Genomic DNA, 21,033 nt, shown 5'->3' on the forward strand with positions numbered 1-21,033 from the left:
TAACTGCGTGTTTCTTAGTTTGGTTTGTGCCTATGAAAACATAGCAACAGCAAGTATCTAACAGTAGAAAAAGGCCTACATTGCAGTAAGTGGCGTGGGCTTTCTTCCTCATCGGCTCACAGTTTAAAACTAACATTCAGTATTTTTATCCTTTTTAGAGAAATAATGAACTATTAGCGAGTTGATATTTTTTAAAAGTGGAAGTCCTATAAAATGATGACAAAATAGGGGAAAAAAGGTAAAGAGGGAGTTTGGCTGAGAAGTGACTTCAGTATTTACAAAGTACTTGGCATCACTCAGATTTTTCACTCTTTTTGGCTTCCTCACATGCCAGGATCAGGAGCAAATGTGAATAGCTATTTCCTGGACCAGATGTGACTCTATATTTATATAAAGTATAATTAATGCCTTTATACAGTAGATATTTATTCTCTATATCAAAATAAGAATATCACAGGGTTATAAATGAATTCTTAAAGTTATAAAATCAGAACTTAGAGATAATCAAATTATTTTATCCTTTCAATAAATTCTGTAAGAACCTGAATTAGGGGAATAACGTGATGTTATTTTGAGAAACCTTGTGTCTATCAGTAGATGTGGAAGCTGTCAAATAGGGAAAAAGAGGAATTCATAGCACCACAAGCTTTTTATAGCCTTATGGCAGCAAAGATCAGGGATTGATTAAATATTCCCTCAATTATTCACAAATAAAAATAAAATTAAAATGATGAAAAATGCATGCAAATTTAGATTTGGATATTTGTATATGACAAGACTGTGATGTTTTAGGAAGACCAATGTGTTAAAGGCAAATGATGTGAGTTCTGATCCAGGTTCAATGAAATAAGCCACGGTGAGGTCTTATATTGTAAATTCTTATTCTTTATTTTATGCCATTATACATGCCATGGAGGATATGATTATTTATTTAAAAATAATTAATATCTTTACTATTTTCAAATATTAAAAAATAAACTGTCACATTAGTATGCAATTTTTTTCTAGACTTTACCTAATTCTGAAGTGTAACAAAAGTCTACTTAAAATTTTTGATATTTATTTATTTTTGAGAAGGAGAGAGAGGGAGGGACAGAGCAGAGAAGGAGACAGGCTCCCTCTGAAGCAGGCTCCAGGCTCCGAGCTGTCAGCACAGAGCATAACGTGGGGCTCCAACCCATGAACTGTGAGATCATGATCTGAGCTGAAGTTGGATGCTTAACCTACTGAGCCACCCAGGAGCCCCCACTGAAGTCTATTTTAAATATGAAATATTCTGTAAATGTCTCATAATATCTACAATATCCATTTTATGTGATATGTACTTGTGAGTTAAAACACACACATTCACACACACACACACACACACACACACACACACACACAGATAGAAGGGACACGAGGGTTCTATAAATGGCTAGACATTCAAGATAATACGCCTTTTCCTTTATCTCGGCTTGGTTCTCATCCCGTCATGATCTTTCCTCCTCTGGTCCATAATTTCTTTTAGGGATATGAACTTTATCAGATTGGGTTTGCACTGTCTTTTAATACATGAACATCTATGCTGGTGCTTAAGGCTCTGCAGCAGCTTACTGTCGGCCTTTAGTGTGTCCTGAGAACACTACAAGACATTTTATGTATGCTGTCGTTTAACTTCAAAACAATTCTGACAGTTTGGTTTTGTTTTCAATTTTTTATAGGTAAGGAATCTGAATCTAAGAGAGACTAATATAGTTGCACAACAAAGCATACTATCCAAAACACGTAAATCTAGACTTTGAATTTCTGTCTCTAAGACTTCAACACACACTTGTTCTATCATACTACAGCATAAAGAAGGTAAAAGTCAGCCAGAGGGGAAACTGCACCTGCTTGCTAAGACCAAAAGGGACTAGTGCTCAAGGTGTGTGTCAATGTAGAATTGGTTTCCATTGATTTGGTTCGATGCAATACAACAAATATTTATTTGCTGATTCAAGAATAGCAACTTACTGTTTCAAGTTAAGGGCATAGATGTACATCATTGTTACCTAAAAATAAGTCAATCACATTTGCAGTTGTAAAGCTAAAATATCACAATTTGATTTTTTAATCTTTTTTTGCCTCTTCCTGAGATGCACTAGGAGCATAAAGCACTGTGCTATATGTTGCGAGAATATAATAATTTAGTAATATGTACTAAGTTGTGTGCACTTTGAAAACAATTCGCTTGGACATGAATTTTTACCTCACTTCTAACACTTAAATTCATAAAATTCCTCCTTTGTCTGCCTTTTCCATCTATAAAGTGTTGATCAGATACACATTCCTTTCACCTGGTACTTTGGAGCATTAAATGTAATTTCATATGAAATTCACTTGGTAGTGTAATTGGTGAACGATAAGAATTAAAAGTCTAGGTTTACATACATAACAGAGTATATATACATATGTAGTTATAATATGTCTATCATATATAATCAACTATTATAATCCATCTACATATTTAGTCAAATGGATAGGTGGACTAATAAATAAAGACTTGGATAAGTAGGACCCTTCCTCAAGCTTACATCCCGAATGGAAGAAAATCAGAAAAGTAAATATAAAACAAGGCAGTATATTCAAGTATTATGATGCAGTTCAGAAGCATTGCTCTCGGCATCCAAAAGACAAAGACACCACTTTTGACTGGAATGATTAAAGGAAAGCTTTCTGTTAAGGAAAGCTAAATTTAAGCTGAACTTTAAAGGAGCTACCCATCTTACAATAGTGGTGAAAAGGGAAATAGGTGGTCTAGGTCATGAGTCAGCAAATTTTTTTTCCTAAAAGGCCAGCCTTAGTCAACATGGCTTTGCAGGCCATCAGAGCTCTGTTGCAATACTCAGCCTGCCACTGCAGGACAAAAGCAGCCTCAGGCAATACATACATGAATGGGCATGGCTATATCTCAATACGACTTTATTTACCAATCCAGACACTAGCCCCAATTTAGCCTGTAGACTGTAGTTTGCAGAACCTGGTCTAGAATACAAAAGAACGTGAACAAAGCCATAATGCTTGGGAACACAGAAACCATTTCCTAGGAGCAGAAAGTGATCCAATGAAGCTGACAGTTTGGCTTCATTGGGCTTGTGCAGAATAAGCTCAGGAAGATGTTGGGGCCATTTATGGGGTGACTGGAATATGGATCCTGGGCATTATGCCACAGGCAAACTGGAAATTGAAGGATTTTGAGCAGTGGAGTAGCATTGTTAAAGCTGAGCCATTGAATGCCCAAGCTGGTTCATATTACTGCCATTGCTCTTTCTTTCACTGACTCAGGCTTTGCTTCATCCAGACTACTTCCTACAATACTGAGAGATCAATCATCATAAAATGTAAACTAGTAGTTCTATTGCCTACCTCAAGCACTACAGTTGTTTCTCCCATTAGGTGAAGAAAGGAGTGTGACTTTTTTCATATGATATACAAGGCCCATTCCTAACCCCCACCGACCACACTGAACACCTTTGCTTCTCTGATACTGTGCAGAGCCCTTTGCCTTTGTGCCTGTTTTGGGGTTTGCCTAGAAGGTCTTTCTTCCCTTATTTGTTGATAAGTTACTTCTCAGTCTTTCCAGAAATCATCAAGTATTTGGAGCTTCTACTGATGTCTTCAAGCAGCATCAAGTGTGCTGTTCTTTCCACCCATTCTGCGCTTAAACTATAGTTGTCGCACAGTACTGTAATCACAAGATTACAAAATTATCTCCTATAGTGAACTGTTCTCCTTGTGGTGGCTGGAGGTCCTAACTGTTCAGAACTTAAAGTGCCCAGGACATAGTGAGGGCTTCAAAATTATACAGTACAGGGTAGTGTAGAGATTGGAGGGATTAGAAACCAGAGTCAGGGAAGAAAGTTAATTTTTATTATAATAGTCCAGGCATGATGTAATTGTGGATTGAACTAGAATCTTGGCAGGAAAAATGCACAGAAAAGAATGGGTGCCAGAGGCATTAGTAAAGAAGAAACATGAGAACTTGTCCACTGACTGAGTAGAGGGGGAGAGGATGACCTTTGGCTATCCAACACCAATGAAAAAAGCAAGGCAACACCATTAAGAGAAAGCAGAATGCCAAGATGAGAAACAGGAAAAGTTAAGGGTTTCTGATATGTTGTGCTCCTGCTGCCAACAGATCCTCCAGGTAGAGACGTCTACTGCAGAGTTATAAACACAGGCATTTCTGCGATGAAGTCAGAATGGATACCACAGATTTAGAGTTTCCTGCATAGTTTTCTGGGTCACTGCAGCTGTGAAAATGAAATATTCTCTCTCTTCCTCTCTCTCTAGCTCTCACTCTCACACTTTTCTTGCTCTCTCACTCTTTTGCTCTCATACACACAGCAAAAGAAAAAAAGAAGAAAAAGTAAAGAAAAAAGGGTCAGGAAAATATTGTGGGGAATATCTAAATTACTTTGTAGAGAGAGAAAGAGATTAGAAGGTAAATTAGAAAGCATAGTCAGAGATGCAGAATGAGAAATAAGAGATAACATTTACATAGACACTGAGGAGGAAAAAAATTTCAAAAAGAAAGAACGACCTGTGGTTCAAATATTGCAAAAGGTAAAGGAAAATAAAGGCTCAGAAAAAGTCACTGGACTTAGTGAATTTCAGTAGAATCTTTGAATAGATTAGTTTTTATAAGTCAATGGAGGTGAAAAATCAATTGAGGGATTTTCAGTAAAAAATGGCTGGAGAAAACTGTGAGGTAATGACCCACTCTCTCAAAAGTGTGAATCATTCATTCAATGCATTCATTTAGATATCAGTCACAACTGTGTTGCAGATATTGTGAAAGGAAGACTATATTAGAAATCAAGTAGGTATAATAAGAATAACAAGAAAAAAGCATTAATTTAATGAGTTTTGGGTCCTGAAAATTTTATTAGAGACATTTATGCCTATTAACTGATCACACTACTTGGCACATAGTAGGTGATCATCGTAAGTAATCGAAAATAACAATTTCTATCTCCACTTTTACTGATGGATATACTGAGCCTTAGAGACATGGACATTACTTTTCTAAATTGTGGTAGGTAAATAAAGGAACCAGCGTTCAATACCAGATATTCTGTGTTTCCATAGAGATAAATACATAGTTCAGGGCAGAGGAATGATTTGAAAATGCAAGACAGAAATTCAAAAACTGTTGAATTAAAGATGTGGAGGAAATTAAAAGGGATGGCATTAAGAGCACAGAGTAAGGGATTTGCCTTCAATTGTTGACCCTATCAATACAACTTTGTAAGTTTCTCCACTGCTGTGACATATAAGTTAGAAGTGAGGTTTAAAAGGAGATTTGGTCCTGCTGGAAGAAAAAGGGATACATTTCCTTAAAAGTAAACTTCTGGAATGGGTGTCTGTCTGGGAAGCAAATATGTAAACTAGATGAAGGCTAGGGATTAATGCAGGCTAGTTTACTAGAGGGGAAAATATTAAAAGTGCAATAAAGGATATAACTCAAAGTAAGTGCACCATCCATACAAATCTATAGTTTTATCAAATGGGTAGAAAAAAAAACATAAATAAATATTGGTTTGGTGATTGCTGTGTATAAGATTATGGTAGACCATAAGGGAAAATAAACAAATTATATGACACATAACAGGTTGTGCTATTAGAGAGTCATCAGCAGTTGGTTAATGATTTACACTGTGATATTTAAATAAGCAACATAAAAATAATATAAAATAGCTCTGTTAACCAGGAGAATGGGTTTTTCCCAGATTCTATGCATAGCAAGGAGTGATTAACACCGAATATAAAAGTGTATTATATTCCATCAGAAATATATGAGGCCAGAGTAAATAAAATTTAGGTTGGTATAACTACTTATTTTACCAATGAAAGTATTTTAATTTAAGTCATAATAATTGTCTGTCTTAAGTTAATTTAAAAGTGAATTTAATTATTTTTACAAAATAAAAATAGATTCAATTTTTATATTATCTGACTATATATGACAGTCAATGTAGTCATTTAAAGATTTTTGCAGATGCACTTTATAGAGTTCAGTGAATGTAAAAGTATTAAGTTAATTCTCTGATATTAAAGGATGAAGAAAATCCAACCAGTCAACCAAACAACCAAAATATACATACTATCAAACCAAAACAATAATTTCAAAGCTACCAGTACAACTGTGTAAAACATTCTGGAAATATGGATAGGATTTCCTAGACCAACTTTTCATTGATCACCATTGCCCACAAACATAAGATCACATTTAGCAGTGAAACTTTGACATACTCTAATAGAAAATAGCATACCATCATAGCATCTTATTCTAGCACCCATATTGATTTTGTAAGCATGCAGCTTCACAAGTGTTTCAGCAATTGAAACATCTCAGATGCAATTACTATTATGCTACTGATTGGTGGTACTCTATATTTAATCTTTAGAGAAGGACTCCTTAGAATGGCAGATAAATATTTATAAGACCATAACACTACAATGGATAGGACATCTCTTCCAAAATGGTCAGGAACTTACTGAAAACCAACAGATGGTAAGCAAAGGGAAACGTGCTTTGGATGGATATTGAGTATTTTTGGTTCTAACGTGATTCTAAGTAGTTCACTTAAGTGTTTTGTTTTCCTCATGTAAATTTCATAAAGCCACTTTTATTATGTAGTATACCTATTACATTGATAAGAAAACTGATGCCCAGAAATATTCAGTAAGCTGCCCCACAATTAATAGTAGAGTCAGGATTCGAATCTACACAGCTTCATTCTCAAGGCTGTGTTCTTACCACAAAGCTAAAGACTTAGTTTTTAGGGTATAGATTCCATTATTCCTATGCTTTGGTGTAGGACAAGCAAAGGATGTGGTATTTACTGGCCTTTTGAGGGTCATACCAGGAAACAGTTAGGTTGTACCTGCCTCTCTCCAGGTGGCACTAAGCACAGTGACCCAAACAGACATATAACGATGACCTCTGACAGACGTTTTCTCCATCCTTAATGATTTGACTGAATAAGCCTCTTAGAATTCAGTTCTTTGCCTGGAAGTAGGTCCCAGCTTCTGAAAGAAGTGCCTTCATAGCCTTTCCTCTTACAGTGCTTATCAGTGTCCCTTTTCTTCTAGATTTCCTTCTGTATCTTCAGTCAGAACTGCTTAGTTCCCTAGGTGACTTTTCCTTCTAAACCTGCCTTTCAGGTGTTGGGAGAATTCCAGAAGACCCATTCCTATCCCTCTTTTATTTCTCTATACTCTTTCCTAAAGTGCTCTTTTTCAATTCCTTGGTTCCAAATGTGCTGTAAGCATTGATGACTCCCAAATCTGTATCTGCAGCCTTGACACTAACCTAAGCTTCTCACTCATAATTTTAATGTCCCAACTGATATCTCTATGTGAATGACTAATAGTTATTTCAAATTGTATTCAGTTAAGAACTCCTGGTTTCCCCCATGCCTGTTTCTTCTCCAGTGCTACCTATAGTGGTATCACCATCTGCCCAGGTGTTCAAGCCAAAAACTTAGTATATGGTCACTCTTATTTCTCTCTATCTTTTAGTTCCACTTATCATCTCAAATGTTTTTCTAAATACATTCACTCAATTTTCATTTCTCAACCTTAGTGCAAGGACACTCCATCTAATGTTTGAATCAGTATATTAATTAGCACCTGAATGGTCTCACTGGTTTCTCTTCCAACTGCTTCATTCTACAGTCCTGTGACCTCCAATCCAATCCAAACAAATCAGTTTATTTTGGACCCTGTTTGAAATACTGCAATAGTTTCTCACATAAATAACTTCAAGAATTTCAATTTCTATACATAAATAAATAAATAAATATCTCAATTTCTTACCATGACCTAGGAGCCCTTGTTTGGCCCATGCCTACCTCTTGGACGCCATTCTCACTCTGGTCCACACTCACAAAACTTCCTTGTTAAACACACTGTGCTTACTTTCAATGAACAGCCCAGTTCTTCAGCCTAAAGATCACTTCCATAAAGAAGCCGCCCTCAGTAACCATACCTAAAAGTCCCTTGTCACTCTCTTATTATGTAAGCCTATTTTATTTTCAAGGCTACATTTACCATATTAAGTAATCTTCTTTGTATAATATTAAACTGTTTATGCATCTCACAAAGCATGTAGGCTCTAAGAAAGTAGAAACTTTGTCTTATTATCCATCTGAACAACTCAATGCATGTTTATTAAATAAAAAATATCTTGAAGTATTTTAAATAACTCAGTCATCACTGCCAGCAGAAAGAGACTAATTAATAGTTTCCCCAATGTGATTTTGTAAATAGGAAATTTGTAACAAACAAAATAAATCACTAACCAAATCATCACAGGATCAACATGCACAGGGCATCTTTGACTGATAACTCCTCTGAATGCTCAAATTCTCTCTTCTGACGCCTTACTGTCACAGCCATCTGACCTACTCTGATTTACCTAGTATAAGCCTACAGAGGGGAAGGATGTTGTGTGGGTAAAAAATATTTATGCCTTTGAGACTCTTCTCCAGAAAACTTAGAATCTTCATTCCTTAAAGTTTATAATGGGCCTGGAAGAAGGTGTCACACAATGAGATCCAACCCAACTGTATTCACATCTTTGAACAAGTTACCATATGGTGTTCTCCACTTTAAATAGATTTCAGTAGACTAACAAACTTTTTAAACTTTGAAAACCCAATTGTTTTTATTGAGGCTAGTAGTTGGGTTTAAAAAATGGCCAAAATTCTTAGCTACCTCTCTTCAAGAAGTGAGGTGCATTTCTCTTCCCAGTGAATCTAGGCAGATCACGGCTGCTTTGTATAATGGAAGGAATGCTATTCCACCTCTAGGACTTTAAGAGCACTGGCAGCTTTCACCTGAGGTTCTTGGAGCCCAGAGCTACCATGTAGCCCATTTTAGCTACCTGACAAAGAACCATACTGAGAAGCCCTGAGACTACAAGATCAGACACAGGAGCCAGCTGAGCCCAACCTTCCAGCATCCTTGCCAAAGCACCAGCCATTGAGTGAAGACATCTTGAATGCTCCAGACTGCCCAGATACCAAGTAAGTACCACTAAGTGGTACCAGTCAATCACGTGAACAGAAAGAAATCTCCCTGTGAACCGAGGCCTATAAATGAACTACATAAACTATAATTTCATGAGATAGATAAAAATATAAATAAAATTCAGTAGTTAAAATTTTAGAATGACAAGTAAAATTATTGTTTAAATCCTCATCTTAGGCATAGTTAGTTATTCAACAGTGTTATGTGTTATGCGTTAATGCCACAGAATTTGTAGCAAATTTAACCATCATATTCACTTAGGCCAAAGACTAATGTTTAATGAAAACTAATCAAAATTTACAAAGGAAAATGTACTGACCTGATAACCGCATTGGTTGAAGCATCAGCATCTGAGGCATTTACCAGTAAAACATCTGTTCCAGTTGGTGCATCCTCAGGAATTGTTGTGAAATACATTTTACTGGCAAAAGTGGGGACATTGTCATTGACATCATCTACTATGACACGGATCGTTCCAGTTCCAGTCAGGGCAGGGGACCCTAGAAGGAGAAGAAAACCAAGTTTTTTTTATTTTTATTTTTTTAATGCTTATTTATCTTTGTGTGGTGGGGGAGAGTACAAGGTAAGAGAGGGGAAGAGAGAGATAGAGAGAGACATAATCTGAAGCAGGCTCCAGGCTCTGAGCTATTATTAGCACAGTGCCTGACACAGGGCTTGAACTCCCAAACTGTGAGGTCATGACCTGAGCCAAAGTTGGATAATCAACTGACTGAGTCACCCAGGTGCTTCAAGAAAATCAAGTTTTTATTGTTTACAAATAACAAAGATAATAGCAAATTTAACAATAATTGGTTGTATATAACACTGCTGGAGAGAATTTAGAAAACATCTCAAAGTGAAATTTCTAAACGCTATAAGTGATCGAGTGATTTTTAATTTTGTTCCAAGAAAGGTATTTTCATTTATAAACTGGTATTTCAAATCTTTTCTGGTGATACTGCACAAAAAGAGTATGTCAACCTCTTATTCTACTTGAAAGGTGCTGATTCACCAATGTAGAACACGACAATATCATTTAAACACCACAAAGAGGCACTGCTGGTTTCTCCGACATTTCATTACAAGAGCTCAGTCCAACTTTGGAGAATACCCATAGGCACTGAGTAGCTGGCCAGCTGACAAAGCAAGGACACTAACTTCCCAGCTGTGACTATCAGCGTGAGTATCAAAACTTTGGGTCTCTAGGTCTTTCAATCCCTTTTTCTGAACTAATATTTGTTTGTAAAGAAAAAAAATAAAGCTTGAACTTATGTCTCAAAACCACAATCTTCCACTTGCTGGAAGTAACATTATGTGGATGAGCTGACTTGGAATTATTTTTGTTACATTTATTTAATATTTAATATAGATGTGAAATAATTCTTCTTTGTTTCCTGTCCCAGCTCTGTTATCAGCATATAATGAAAAGCCAACATTGAACAAAACCTTGGCTCATGCTATCTGTATTACACAAAGTTAACAGACTCTTTGTGGTGAAGGTCAGAAGCCATATTTGGTTAGAGTCTGTGGGTTGTCTCACAACTAAAAGTAAAATAAACTGCCTTTAGATGCATTTTCAAAATAATTTTCCAAACTATAATCTCTCTAAATAGAAACAATAGAGATTGATTAAACTGCTTATCTAAAATAAAATAAAGCCCTGAATACTCTCTTTTTCTATTTAATAGAGTAAAACTTTTCAATAAATGATTTCTCCTTATATGAAGCTTAAATTCCACTTATTTCTAGCACTCAACACTTTTTTTAATGCTTTTATTTATTTTTGAGAGACAGAGAGAGCACAAGCAGGGGAGGGGGAGAGAGGGGAGGAGCAGAAGCAGGCTCCAGGCTCTGAGTTGTCAGCACAGAGCCTGATGTGGGGCTCAAACTCATGAACTACGAGATCGTGACCTGAGCCGAAGTCAGACACTTAACCGACAGCCACCCACACACCCCCCTCAACATTTTTTTCATAAAAGCCATCCATTCATTCACTCATTCATTCCTCTGTAAAATGTCTATGGTGTGCCCTTTTATGTTTCACAGAGGGCTGAGATTCACAATCTTTCAATATTATTTTTTCTAGTAATCTTGTGATTTGCTGACATTTCCTTTACTACTATTTAAACCTTCTCTATGTTCTTAGATTGTAATTACTGATGGCCTACAACCATTCAACTTTTATGCTCAAATATATAGAAACCAAAATCAACAGACTAGAAAATTATGGAACACAATGGGTTTGGTGATCTGTCATAACTGTTCTCTATAAAAGGAAGCTCAAATTCTACATTAAATGAAAACATATTATAACCAATTAATCTAGGCACGGTAATGAAGCATGACCAATCCCTAAAACCTATGTAATTAAATTTAGGCTACATGGTGATAACTATTGCCAAATATCTTTCTCAATAATATATTTTATATTAAACATTCCAATTGCATAAATGTATTTTTAAATTCATGACTGCCAAAGTCTTAGCTTTTAGATGTTTGGTTTTGTATTAAAGGAAAAAAATTAGTCTTCATTATTGTTTATATGTATAACTATAAACTTACTAAAATAGTATAATGGTCTTTTCACTAGTCACTTTATGTAAATAATGGTGAAATGATGTCACAAATATTTCACAAAGTATATTTGGCAGTATTATAAACACTGGAGAAGCACATCAAATAAGATTTTAAAAATCTCACTCAAGGGGCGCCTGGGTGGCTCAGTCCGTTAAGCGTCCAACTTCGGCTCAGATCATAATCTCGCGGTTCATGGGTTCGAGCCCCGCGTCGGGCTCTGTGCTGACAGCTAGCTCAGAACCTGGAGCCTGTTTCGGATTCTGTGTCTCCCTCTCTCTCTGACCCTCCCCTGCTCACGCTGTCTCTCTCTGTCTCTCAAAAATAAATGAAAAACATTTTTAAAAATCTCACTCAACATAATAATAATAATAATCATATCAAATTCTTATTGAATCCTCAAGTATGCAAGTACTGGTTTAAGAAGTGTACATAGACGGTCTTGTGTGACCCTCATCAGTTAGTGCGCCTGCTGTCCCCAACTTAGGGTTAAATAAGCTGATGGTTGGGTTAAATAGTTTTTCAATTCTATAGACATAGCGAGAGAGCTGGGATTTAATCCATGGGACTTGGATGTGAAGCTGCTTGCCCCTGGCAAAAAGCTGGAAGGTATTGCTAGCAGATGAACGGGTGCCACCCAGTGAGATGTGCTGGGACTCTGGACAAGCTGGGCCCAGAGAATGACACAAGACACAAGTTGGAGAAAAGCCCCCATCTGTGATGGACCCTGATTATTTGCCAGTTGGAGTCTGTGGAGCATTTGGAGACAACATTCCTGTCAGAGGTTTTGAATTTCTCATAGGACTCATGTTAAGGCTAACTAAATACCTTCAAGAGTATTATTGATGATCAATGTTTGAACAAAATCTCTTATGTATGTTTAATTATACATAATTTGGTAAAATGGAAGTTAATTATCTGCATCATGTTAGTATTTCTTCACTGGTTACATTGAAAAAAAATTGTAACTAGAGGATATCTGTGCTTTTATGTGGGCGAAAGAGGATGTCATGGGAAGGACAGTATGTCTGCTACGATGTACTGAGAGACGGAATAACTAAATTAAGGCCTTACAAGCAAAGGATAGGCAGAGATGGAGGGCACTTTTATATATTTTACTGACACTGAACACTACTCACTAAATCTCAGTCTCCTTATCTATAAGATGGAACTAATAAGCATAGAACATAAAGGTACTGAGGGAAATGTAACATGCTTGGGATAGTGACTGGCACAGAGTTACAATGCATTCCTTGTTCTCATACTTGCTTTAAAACAAGGAAAAGGAAAACTTTATATTAAGAAGGTCCATTTTTTAATATTAAATATTCAATGTTATAGTCTCAGGATTTTTATTCTCCAACAAAGCTTTTGACTCAGCTCCATGATAATAGTATTTAGGAAAACATTTTGAGTCATCCTTTCCTCTTAACGATTCCCTAGTAGTGTCGCAAAATGAGACATTTAGCTCTCAGACCTTTCATAGCTTTGCTGAGGACATGTTGACTGGAAATTTAAAGACAGAAAATTTGGTACTTTATCGTGAGAGTTTAAAGAAGACAAATATTACTGGTATGTACATTGCTCTCTAATCAACAATACTTAAACTTGTTAAGAAATAACGAGTAACTGCCAAGCAAAGGTTTTATCCTTGGTATCCCAGTGTGTCTGATGACACATATATGGAAAACCACATAAAATGATGACTAACTCATATGGTCAGGAACATGTGATTTATTTCTTTGTCTCTAAACTACATAAATATTGTTACTGATGTGTTTTCTGAATTCGTAAGCAAAAAGAGAAAAACATTGTTTACGCATGAAAATATTCAGCAAGTTCAATCTCACTGTCTTCATACCAGAGAATAACTAATTTTCCAAAAGATTTTAAAATCACACCAGTGACAACAGATGGTCCCAGCTTGAGAAGTAGCCCCGTAGGTGATCCCATATCCACGTGGGGGCTCTTCTCAAACAAAGGATAACCCCCCAGAGTCCCTTTGCTCCCCTTAGTACCTGCTGCAGCCCAGCGTATAAGCACTTAGGGTTCTTTTCTGATTTTCTTCAAGAATTGCCAGAGTGAACCACAATTTCTCCAGTGGTTCCCCTTCTTGTTGCCCCAAAGGATGTACATGCAGGTCTTATTTTTTCTGATTGTATAAGGAAATCTTGCAAACACATTGCTCTAAATTTCTAAGTCTTTTACTGAGATTTAATTAACCCTAAATTTGAATTCTGCTTCCCATATATTTTACTTTTATTCATGGGGATGGAACCTAACACCAAACACCCAGATCCCATCTATTCTTGTCCACTAATAGTGTGAGTTCTGGAAGTCACTGCCTTCAGCAAGAAGGTGAAATCAAAGGAGAAAAAAAGAACACCCATGATTTCAAATAAATCTTAATTCTACATCACTTGTCTCAGATGAAAGACACAAGTTCCCCAGTTGACGGCCCACATAAATTTTAACACTTCCTCTCATCTGCTAATCGAATGATGAAGCAATGTTTTCATTGTTGCTTTTCTGTGTTTGTTTAGTTGTCTTTAAACTCTACCTTTTTGGATGCTTGGGTGGCTCAGTCAAACAAATGACTTCAGCTTAGGTCCTCATCTACGGTTTGTGGTTAGAGCCCCACATTGGGCTCTGTGCCGACAGCTCAGAGCCTGGATCCTGCTTTAGATTCTGTGTTTCCCTCTCTCTGCCCCTCCCCTGCTCATATTCTGTCTTTCTCTCTCTAAAATAAATAAATGTCAAAAAATTTAAATTCTATCTGTTAACTATGTGAGGAAGTGGTTTAGGGTCCTTATGTTCTGGTTTCCTAACATTTTTGCTATGTCTCTTATGAAGTGCAGTACAATGTTTACTACTACTTTATCTTTAGTCTAGACGTCTCCGTTGGCTCTAGGCTGGTACATGCAACTATTTGCTGTCTCCACTTGCAATTACCAAAACGTCTCAACATTAGTATGTAGAAAACTGAAATATTAATTATGTTGTATAAATGCATCCCATATTTTTATCTATAAATTAAAATATAAATGTATAAAGGAAAAGACAACCCAATATGAATGAACAAATACTTGGAAATGAACTTTCAACTAAAACAATATATTGTTGAATACTTACTTGAGATCATATATTTACATTTTATATACATACTACACATTTAATATACAGATTCCAAGAGGTAGGTATTACTGTTTAAGTGTTTTTATAAAGAGTTTGAGACTCAAAGAATTTAAGTAATTTTTTAATATTCAGTCATAGTGGAAAGAGAAAGCCAATTTTGAACTAATGCCATTCTTATTGCTGATGCTTTACTCTGTATTATCACTACTATCAACATATTCTGTCATATCTTCTATTAGGCTATAAGCTAATAGATAGAAGAAATAACTTTATTTAATTCATCTTTATGTAAATCCATAATTCATACTATTAGACTTTGTCTTCATTCTATAGTCTTTTCCTTTGCTTCTTCATATGAAAATCTGGTCTAGTGACTGGCTAAAAGGTCAAAGAACTGAATACTTCTAGAAACATACATCTGGGAATACAGGCCTCAGCCTGAGGCTCGGGTCAGAGAAGAAAACTGCAGAGACAGGTCAGAGTTTTGGAGGTAGTCCACTACTTATAAACAGAGGATCCCAATCAATCCTGAGTACCAGGAGAAGAATCAGAATGTTTAGAACTAAGAATGTTTAGTTTGAATAGATCTGCTAATGATGAATTATATAGGCAGTAGTGTAATAAGGCAAGGTTGTTCAAACTCATCTTGGATTGATTTAAGATAAACATACACATCAGAAAGAAGAGGCAAGATATAATGACACAGGCTCGTGGCTGATGACAGGGAGCCAATGAAAAGGGTTAAAGGTACAAATTAAATAAAAAGTCAAGGCTTCATAAATTCATAATTGCAGAGGGAGGAGGTGCAGTGGACATGTGAAATATAAGTTGGAAGATAAAAGGAACTTCAAGTTTCATTTTGGAAAGTTTTACACATTCATCTGTATAAATGTGTGTATATATGTATATGTACATATATATATATGAATGTAAAAATAAACATGAATAAATTGATAGAAACCTTCTGAAATTTTTAGACAAGTATAAAACAATTCATGATTCTGAAAAGCATTTTTAAAAGTGTGCAAAAAGTCACACAAACACACAGAGACTGTTTACAGCTTAATCTTCCAATAATCATTATATTTGGCAGTTTCATGCTTTGGGTCATATTTTATATTTTTGAACTTGGGAAATGATTATGTGGGTATTGGGTTTTAACACTGGTGTCTTAATAAGCTCAAACATATCAACATAAAGTTCAAAATAAAAAGAAAAAAGTTTCAGGCAACTGCTCTATCAGAAAAATACATCTTTCTTAAGTGTAATAAATGAGTCTAGATGAATTAAGTTCAAATTTCAGGCAGATTACATTTTTTATGTTAACCCTTACAAATTAAACATACTTTCTTGAAACATAAGAAACTATTGTCCAGATATAAAATTTTTGCTTAACTAAAGTCTGTTGCTTTGCAACAAAGCCGATTTCATTCTTGACATCAAACATTTGGTGACTAGGTCCTCTGGGTGTGTGTTTGTTGTAGGGAAGTATTAGCTTCTTTTTTTTTTTTCTTTCCCAAGAAGTAAACACATTTTTCTCACAGTAAGCCATCCACTGAAACGCTATTGAATTTCAGTCATTCTATATTAACATTGGAACTTGTGTGATTAGATTTACATTTGAATTCAACAAAAGTATAAAGCAAATAAGTATGGAACATTTCAAATACGTCCAGAAGCCTTGTATTTTAAAAGTGACATTCATAATGTAATTTATTACTGCTAATTAGTTTTACAAATATATTTATATAAATTAGGCATACATACACTTAGATAATACTTGAGTTTCAAGTTATTGCTATAGGAATTTTACCAAAAATATATTCCCTTGATAAATTTTTATACTAAATAGAAATGATTAGTAAAAAGAAAAGAAACTAATTAATAATGTTATGAAAATGACACTGAAATGTCATACAACCATGTGAATGTACTTAGTGCTACTGAATTGTGCACTTAAAAATTATTAAAATGGTAATTATGTTGTATATGTACACTTAGCCATAATTCAAAAATTTTACAAAGTAATATATAATGTAAACAAAATATTTTATCCTGCACCAAAAACAGGTCTTGAGGAATTACTTTTTAGAGGACGTTAAAAAACAAAATTCTCAGTACATGTTGAAACTCTGAAACATTAAAGGCAAATGGTAAACACAACCTGCCTCCTGCCTACTTAAATTAAATATTAATTAAATATCTAACTATATATTTAAGAAATAATTATCAAAACACACATCAAAAATAATTATGTTTTAAAAGGGTAAAATGAAGGACTTTTGAAAAGGTAAGAAACGTTCCTGCAGTAAAATTAAGTTAGTTTTTATGACACTTAATGTTTACCTTTAAATAATATAAACATTTTCCTTAATATTGCAAATAGTTTATTTCCATTTCAAAGTTGGGTCCTTTGTCTACTCATATTTACAGCTTACGTGAGGAAATAAAATCTATGCTGAAATTATTTTATTAAAGTTTAATTCTATGCAACATAACGACAATTCTAGCTTTGACTTAACAGAATTTTAGAGGTCAAATCATCTGTTTTTGTATTTGTATCTAATGAAAACACAAATGAAATTCTATGTAGGAAGAATTCTTCCTACTAAAGAGTAGCTGATTTACAAAAAAGTATATATAAATAACTTATAATAATGTAATGTCACTAACATATATGGTACAAAGTCTTACTAGAAATAAGAGGAAGTAAAACAATCATGAGTTATCAACCTTGGAAATAAGATTCTCATCCAGGAAAAGTATTTTGTTCAAGTGACCAGATTTAGCCCAAGATGGACTCATTCAGCAAACTAGAGAAACAGAGGCCTAAGTCAACCAACCAGTACTTGCCTCTTCAGCACAAATTACCTTAGCTGACTCCAAGTCTTCTTTATTCCCCATATAAGGAAAATAACCTTGCTTTAACCAGTCACGTCTGTATCATGTCCTCACTCTTCCTACTGAAGTACTAACCAGGCCAGACCCCACTCTCTTCTGAGATGAGACAAGATCAGGTGTGTTCAGGGTAGCAAGGCTGGAGAGGGCTCATCTGGTCTGTACAAACCCCTTGCTTTGTAGAGCTCTGTGAAGGTTCTTTCTTTCTATCTACTAAATTGCATGTTGTTTGATTCATGACTTGCTGAATAAAAGCCTATGAGATCAGTAAATCGGTGGTGGAAAAAAATTTTTTCAACAACTCTGATGGAAATAACCAAGACTGCCTTAGATTCAAATATAGAAGCAAGTTAAATACAATTATTTTTTGTAATTGAAGATAATCTTGTCTCTGTCTGACTTAGGGAATCACTGGTGCCTTATGGAAAGCTTTCAAGCAATTTTCATTATTACAAATGTTCATCATAACAGACAAGGCAATTTCTTCTTCAACATTTTCCCACAAATAATGCTGACAAAATGCCATTTTTCTGGAACATTTAAAAAACAGCCCTCTTCAGATGTAAAATGTCATAGTCCACATTTCTGACCTCTCTTTTGATTATAGAGCAATTTGTAATTCAATGACTGTCTCAACTAAACAATATGACAGATAACATTCATTGAAATGTCATCATATATCCACCAAGAAAATAAAGCATGGGGATTAGCCGTTTTAGCTTTTAAAGTCAACTTTTGCAAAAGCATCATGCTTCCCTTCCATTAAAAAGTAATTTTCTATCCCTGCATACGAATGAAGTTTAGTCCTTCTTTCAGGAAAATGATAAATGTCCTTAATTAGAAATGCTAATAACTGAACTTTTCCCCTCAGACCTATTAGTTATACTGTCACATAGATGCTTCATAACTAAACTTTTTGGCCTAATCTATGCAGAATATCTCTATATCTCTTTTGTATATTAGACCAAGAACAGATAAAGAATCATGTATTGAGTTTGTGAACTGATTAATTTACCACCCACACGTTAAATGCAAACATACATACATAGCACAACTGATTCACTGTATATGTATGTATGTGTATATCACACATATTGTATATTCTTAGAAAAATATCTGACAGTTGTTTTATACTTTCTAAAACCCTGGGATACGCATTTCCTGATTTGAGGAGAATATCAATCCTTTGATTTCAAATTTATGAATATTCTTATCTTGCAAGCTGCTTTAATGGCTAAAAACCACTCATTTTTAAGTGTTTTTTAAATATAAAGATAACATTTAATCCCAAGAGAGGAAATTCTTATAAATATGGTCTGTACAAAGCATATCTCAGTAGATAAGCTAAAATGTGAAAGCTGTGAGTAATGATTAAGAAATGTTCTCCCTGATCAGGTTGACTAGTTTTAAATCCCATTCTCACTGAAAGACAGCTGCATGCTAAGCCAAGTTGCTTATCTTCTCGAATGCTCAGATTTATTTTGTTTTTCCTTTTAATTCCTAAAATTGGAATAATAGTGTCTAATTTGTAGGACTGATATGAAATTAAATGAGATGATATAGTACAAACTCTGGCACATACAAGCCCTCAGAATGCACGGAAGGGAAAGTTTGTGAGTTTCCATGTTCATGTTGTATCTACCCCACCGTCTTCCCTAAGAACTAAACTTTTATAGCTATCTCCCTGACATTTCCAATGGATATCTCATATCTAAAATATACTATATCCAAAAAATAGTTCTTGATAATTTATCCTAAAATTCTTCTATATCCCTGTCTCCAAACCTCTAAGGCAATTATTCTAGGACTCCTGTTTGATTCATCTGTTTTCCTAACTTCCCATACCTCCTATTCAATCATTAAATCCCACTAGCTCTACCTTCGCAATGGATAAGACATTTAGCTCCTTACCACCTCTACACTGTCACCCTATGTCATCTCCTTCAGATATTGCTGTCATGGTCTTTTAACCACCATCTCTATTTCTGCTCTCGTTCATTACCACTACCACAAAGCCAGATGTCTTTTCCATGAAACCAAATCTTTCCAAAATCTCTTGTCACTCCCTGTCCATAGTGCTAACAAGGCTTCCCCTCTTTGTTTGAACAAAATTAAAATTCCATACTTTCCCCTAAAATATTTGTGTGATCTAGCTTTTGTTTACTCTATCCTCCAAGACTTATTTTCACCCTTATCCAGCCATCCAGCATCTCTTGCAGTTCTTTGGGTGTGGTCAACTTGATCCCTGCCTCAGGGCTGTTTCATCTGCTAACAACACTGTTTCCCTAGACCTTCACAGTTCACTTTCCTGACAATACTGTCAAAATTAGTATCTCCAGTTCCTCACCCTTGTGCCAGTTAACCTGCTGTATTTAACTTCATAGCATCTCATATCACTCCTGGGCTATGTATTATATTTTATTTATTGCCTATCCTTGAGGACAGAAACTTGCACTTTTCACCATTGTATCTCTAATACCTAGAAGAACTGAAGAGACTGCTCCACAAATATTTTCTGACAACACAGTATCAAGATGCTTGTTACACATTCATATAGCCTATAGATGCAGAAGAGTCTCATTGACTGTAATCAATATTCACTTATAAAGTCTATTAAATTAGCTTCATGGGGGCACCTGAGTGGCTCAGTCGGATAAGTGTCCGACTTCACCTCAGGTTCATGGTTCAGGGGTTCAAACCCTGAGTTGGGCTCTGTGCTGACAGCTCAGAGCCTGGAGCCTGCTTCAGATTCTGTGTCTCCCTCTCTCTCTGCCCCTCCTCTATTTGTTCTTCTCTCTCTCTCTCTCAAAGTTAAATAAACATAAAGAAATAGCTTCATGGTTTTGTTTTAATAAATGCAAATGACAACTGGCAGGGATAATCAGTAATATTATCATCTTCTACCTGAAAATTTTAATGAATTTTTTTGTATCTGCTCCTACTTGGCAATTTAACATGAACAATGGCTAAGTTTAAACCTATATTCAAAAGATCAATATTGAAATTACCTGTTCTAATTAATTTAGAACATTAAAATAGAACTAAAATATTTTGAACATTTATTCAATGTATTTGGAAAAAAAAGTTAAATGTCTTATTCATTAAGGTACGAGGAACAGCATATAAGAAGAAAAGCTTTCTTAAAACAGCATTTTTGGAAATCTGTGTTTTAATGAGAGTCAGCAGATCCTGATTCATAAGTACAGTATACATGAGCAAGAACTCAGCTGAAAGGCAGAAATCCTTAATACTGTTCTTGACTCTGTCAGTCTCATTTTCAAGTGCTGCCAAACTGCCTAATTATTTCAGGCCTCAATTTTCTTATCTCAAATATAAAGAAAATAGACTGGGTCGTCTCCAAAAAGT

General features: G+C 35.2%; 1 protein-coding gene across 2 annotated transcripts in view; it reads right to left on the minus strand.

Moving 5' to 3' along the window:
- Window positions 1–21,033, minus strand: part of FAT4 (FAT atypical cadherin 4) — a 168,842-nt gene that overhangs the window by 41,276 nt on the left and 106,533 nt on the right. For both annotated transcript variants that reach the window (XM_029941196.1, XM_029941188.1), the window contains exon 7: window positions 9,380–9,560. In XM_029941196.1, the coding sequence (XP_029797056.1) occupies window positions 9,380–9,560 (181 nt within the window). The remainder of the gene's footprint in view (window positions 1–9,379; window positions 9,561–21,033) is intronic.

Source organism: Suricata suricatta, chromosome 1 (genome assembly GCF_006229205.1).
Source record: "Suricata suricatta isolate VVHF042 chromosome 1, meerkat_22Aug2017_6uvM2_HiC, whole genome shotgun sequence".
In the NCBI taxonomy this organism is placed as follows: Eukaryota; Metazoa; Chordata; class Mammalia; order Carnivora; family Herpestidae; genus Suricata; species Suricata suricatta.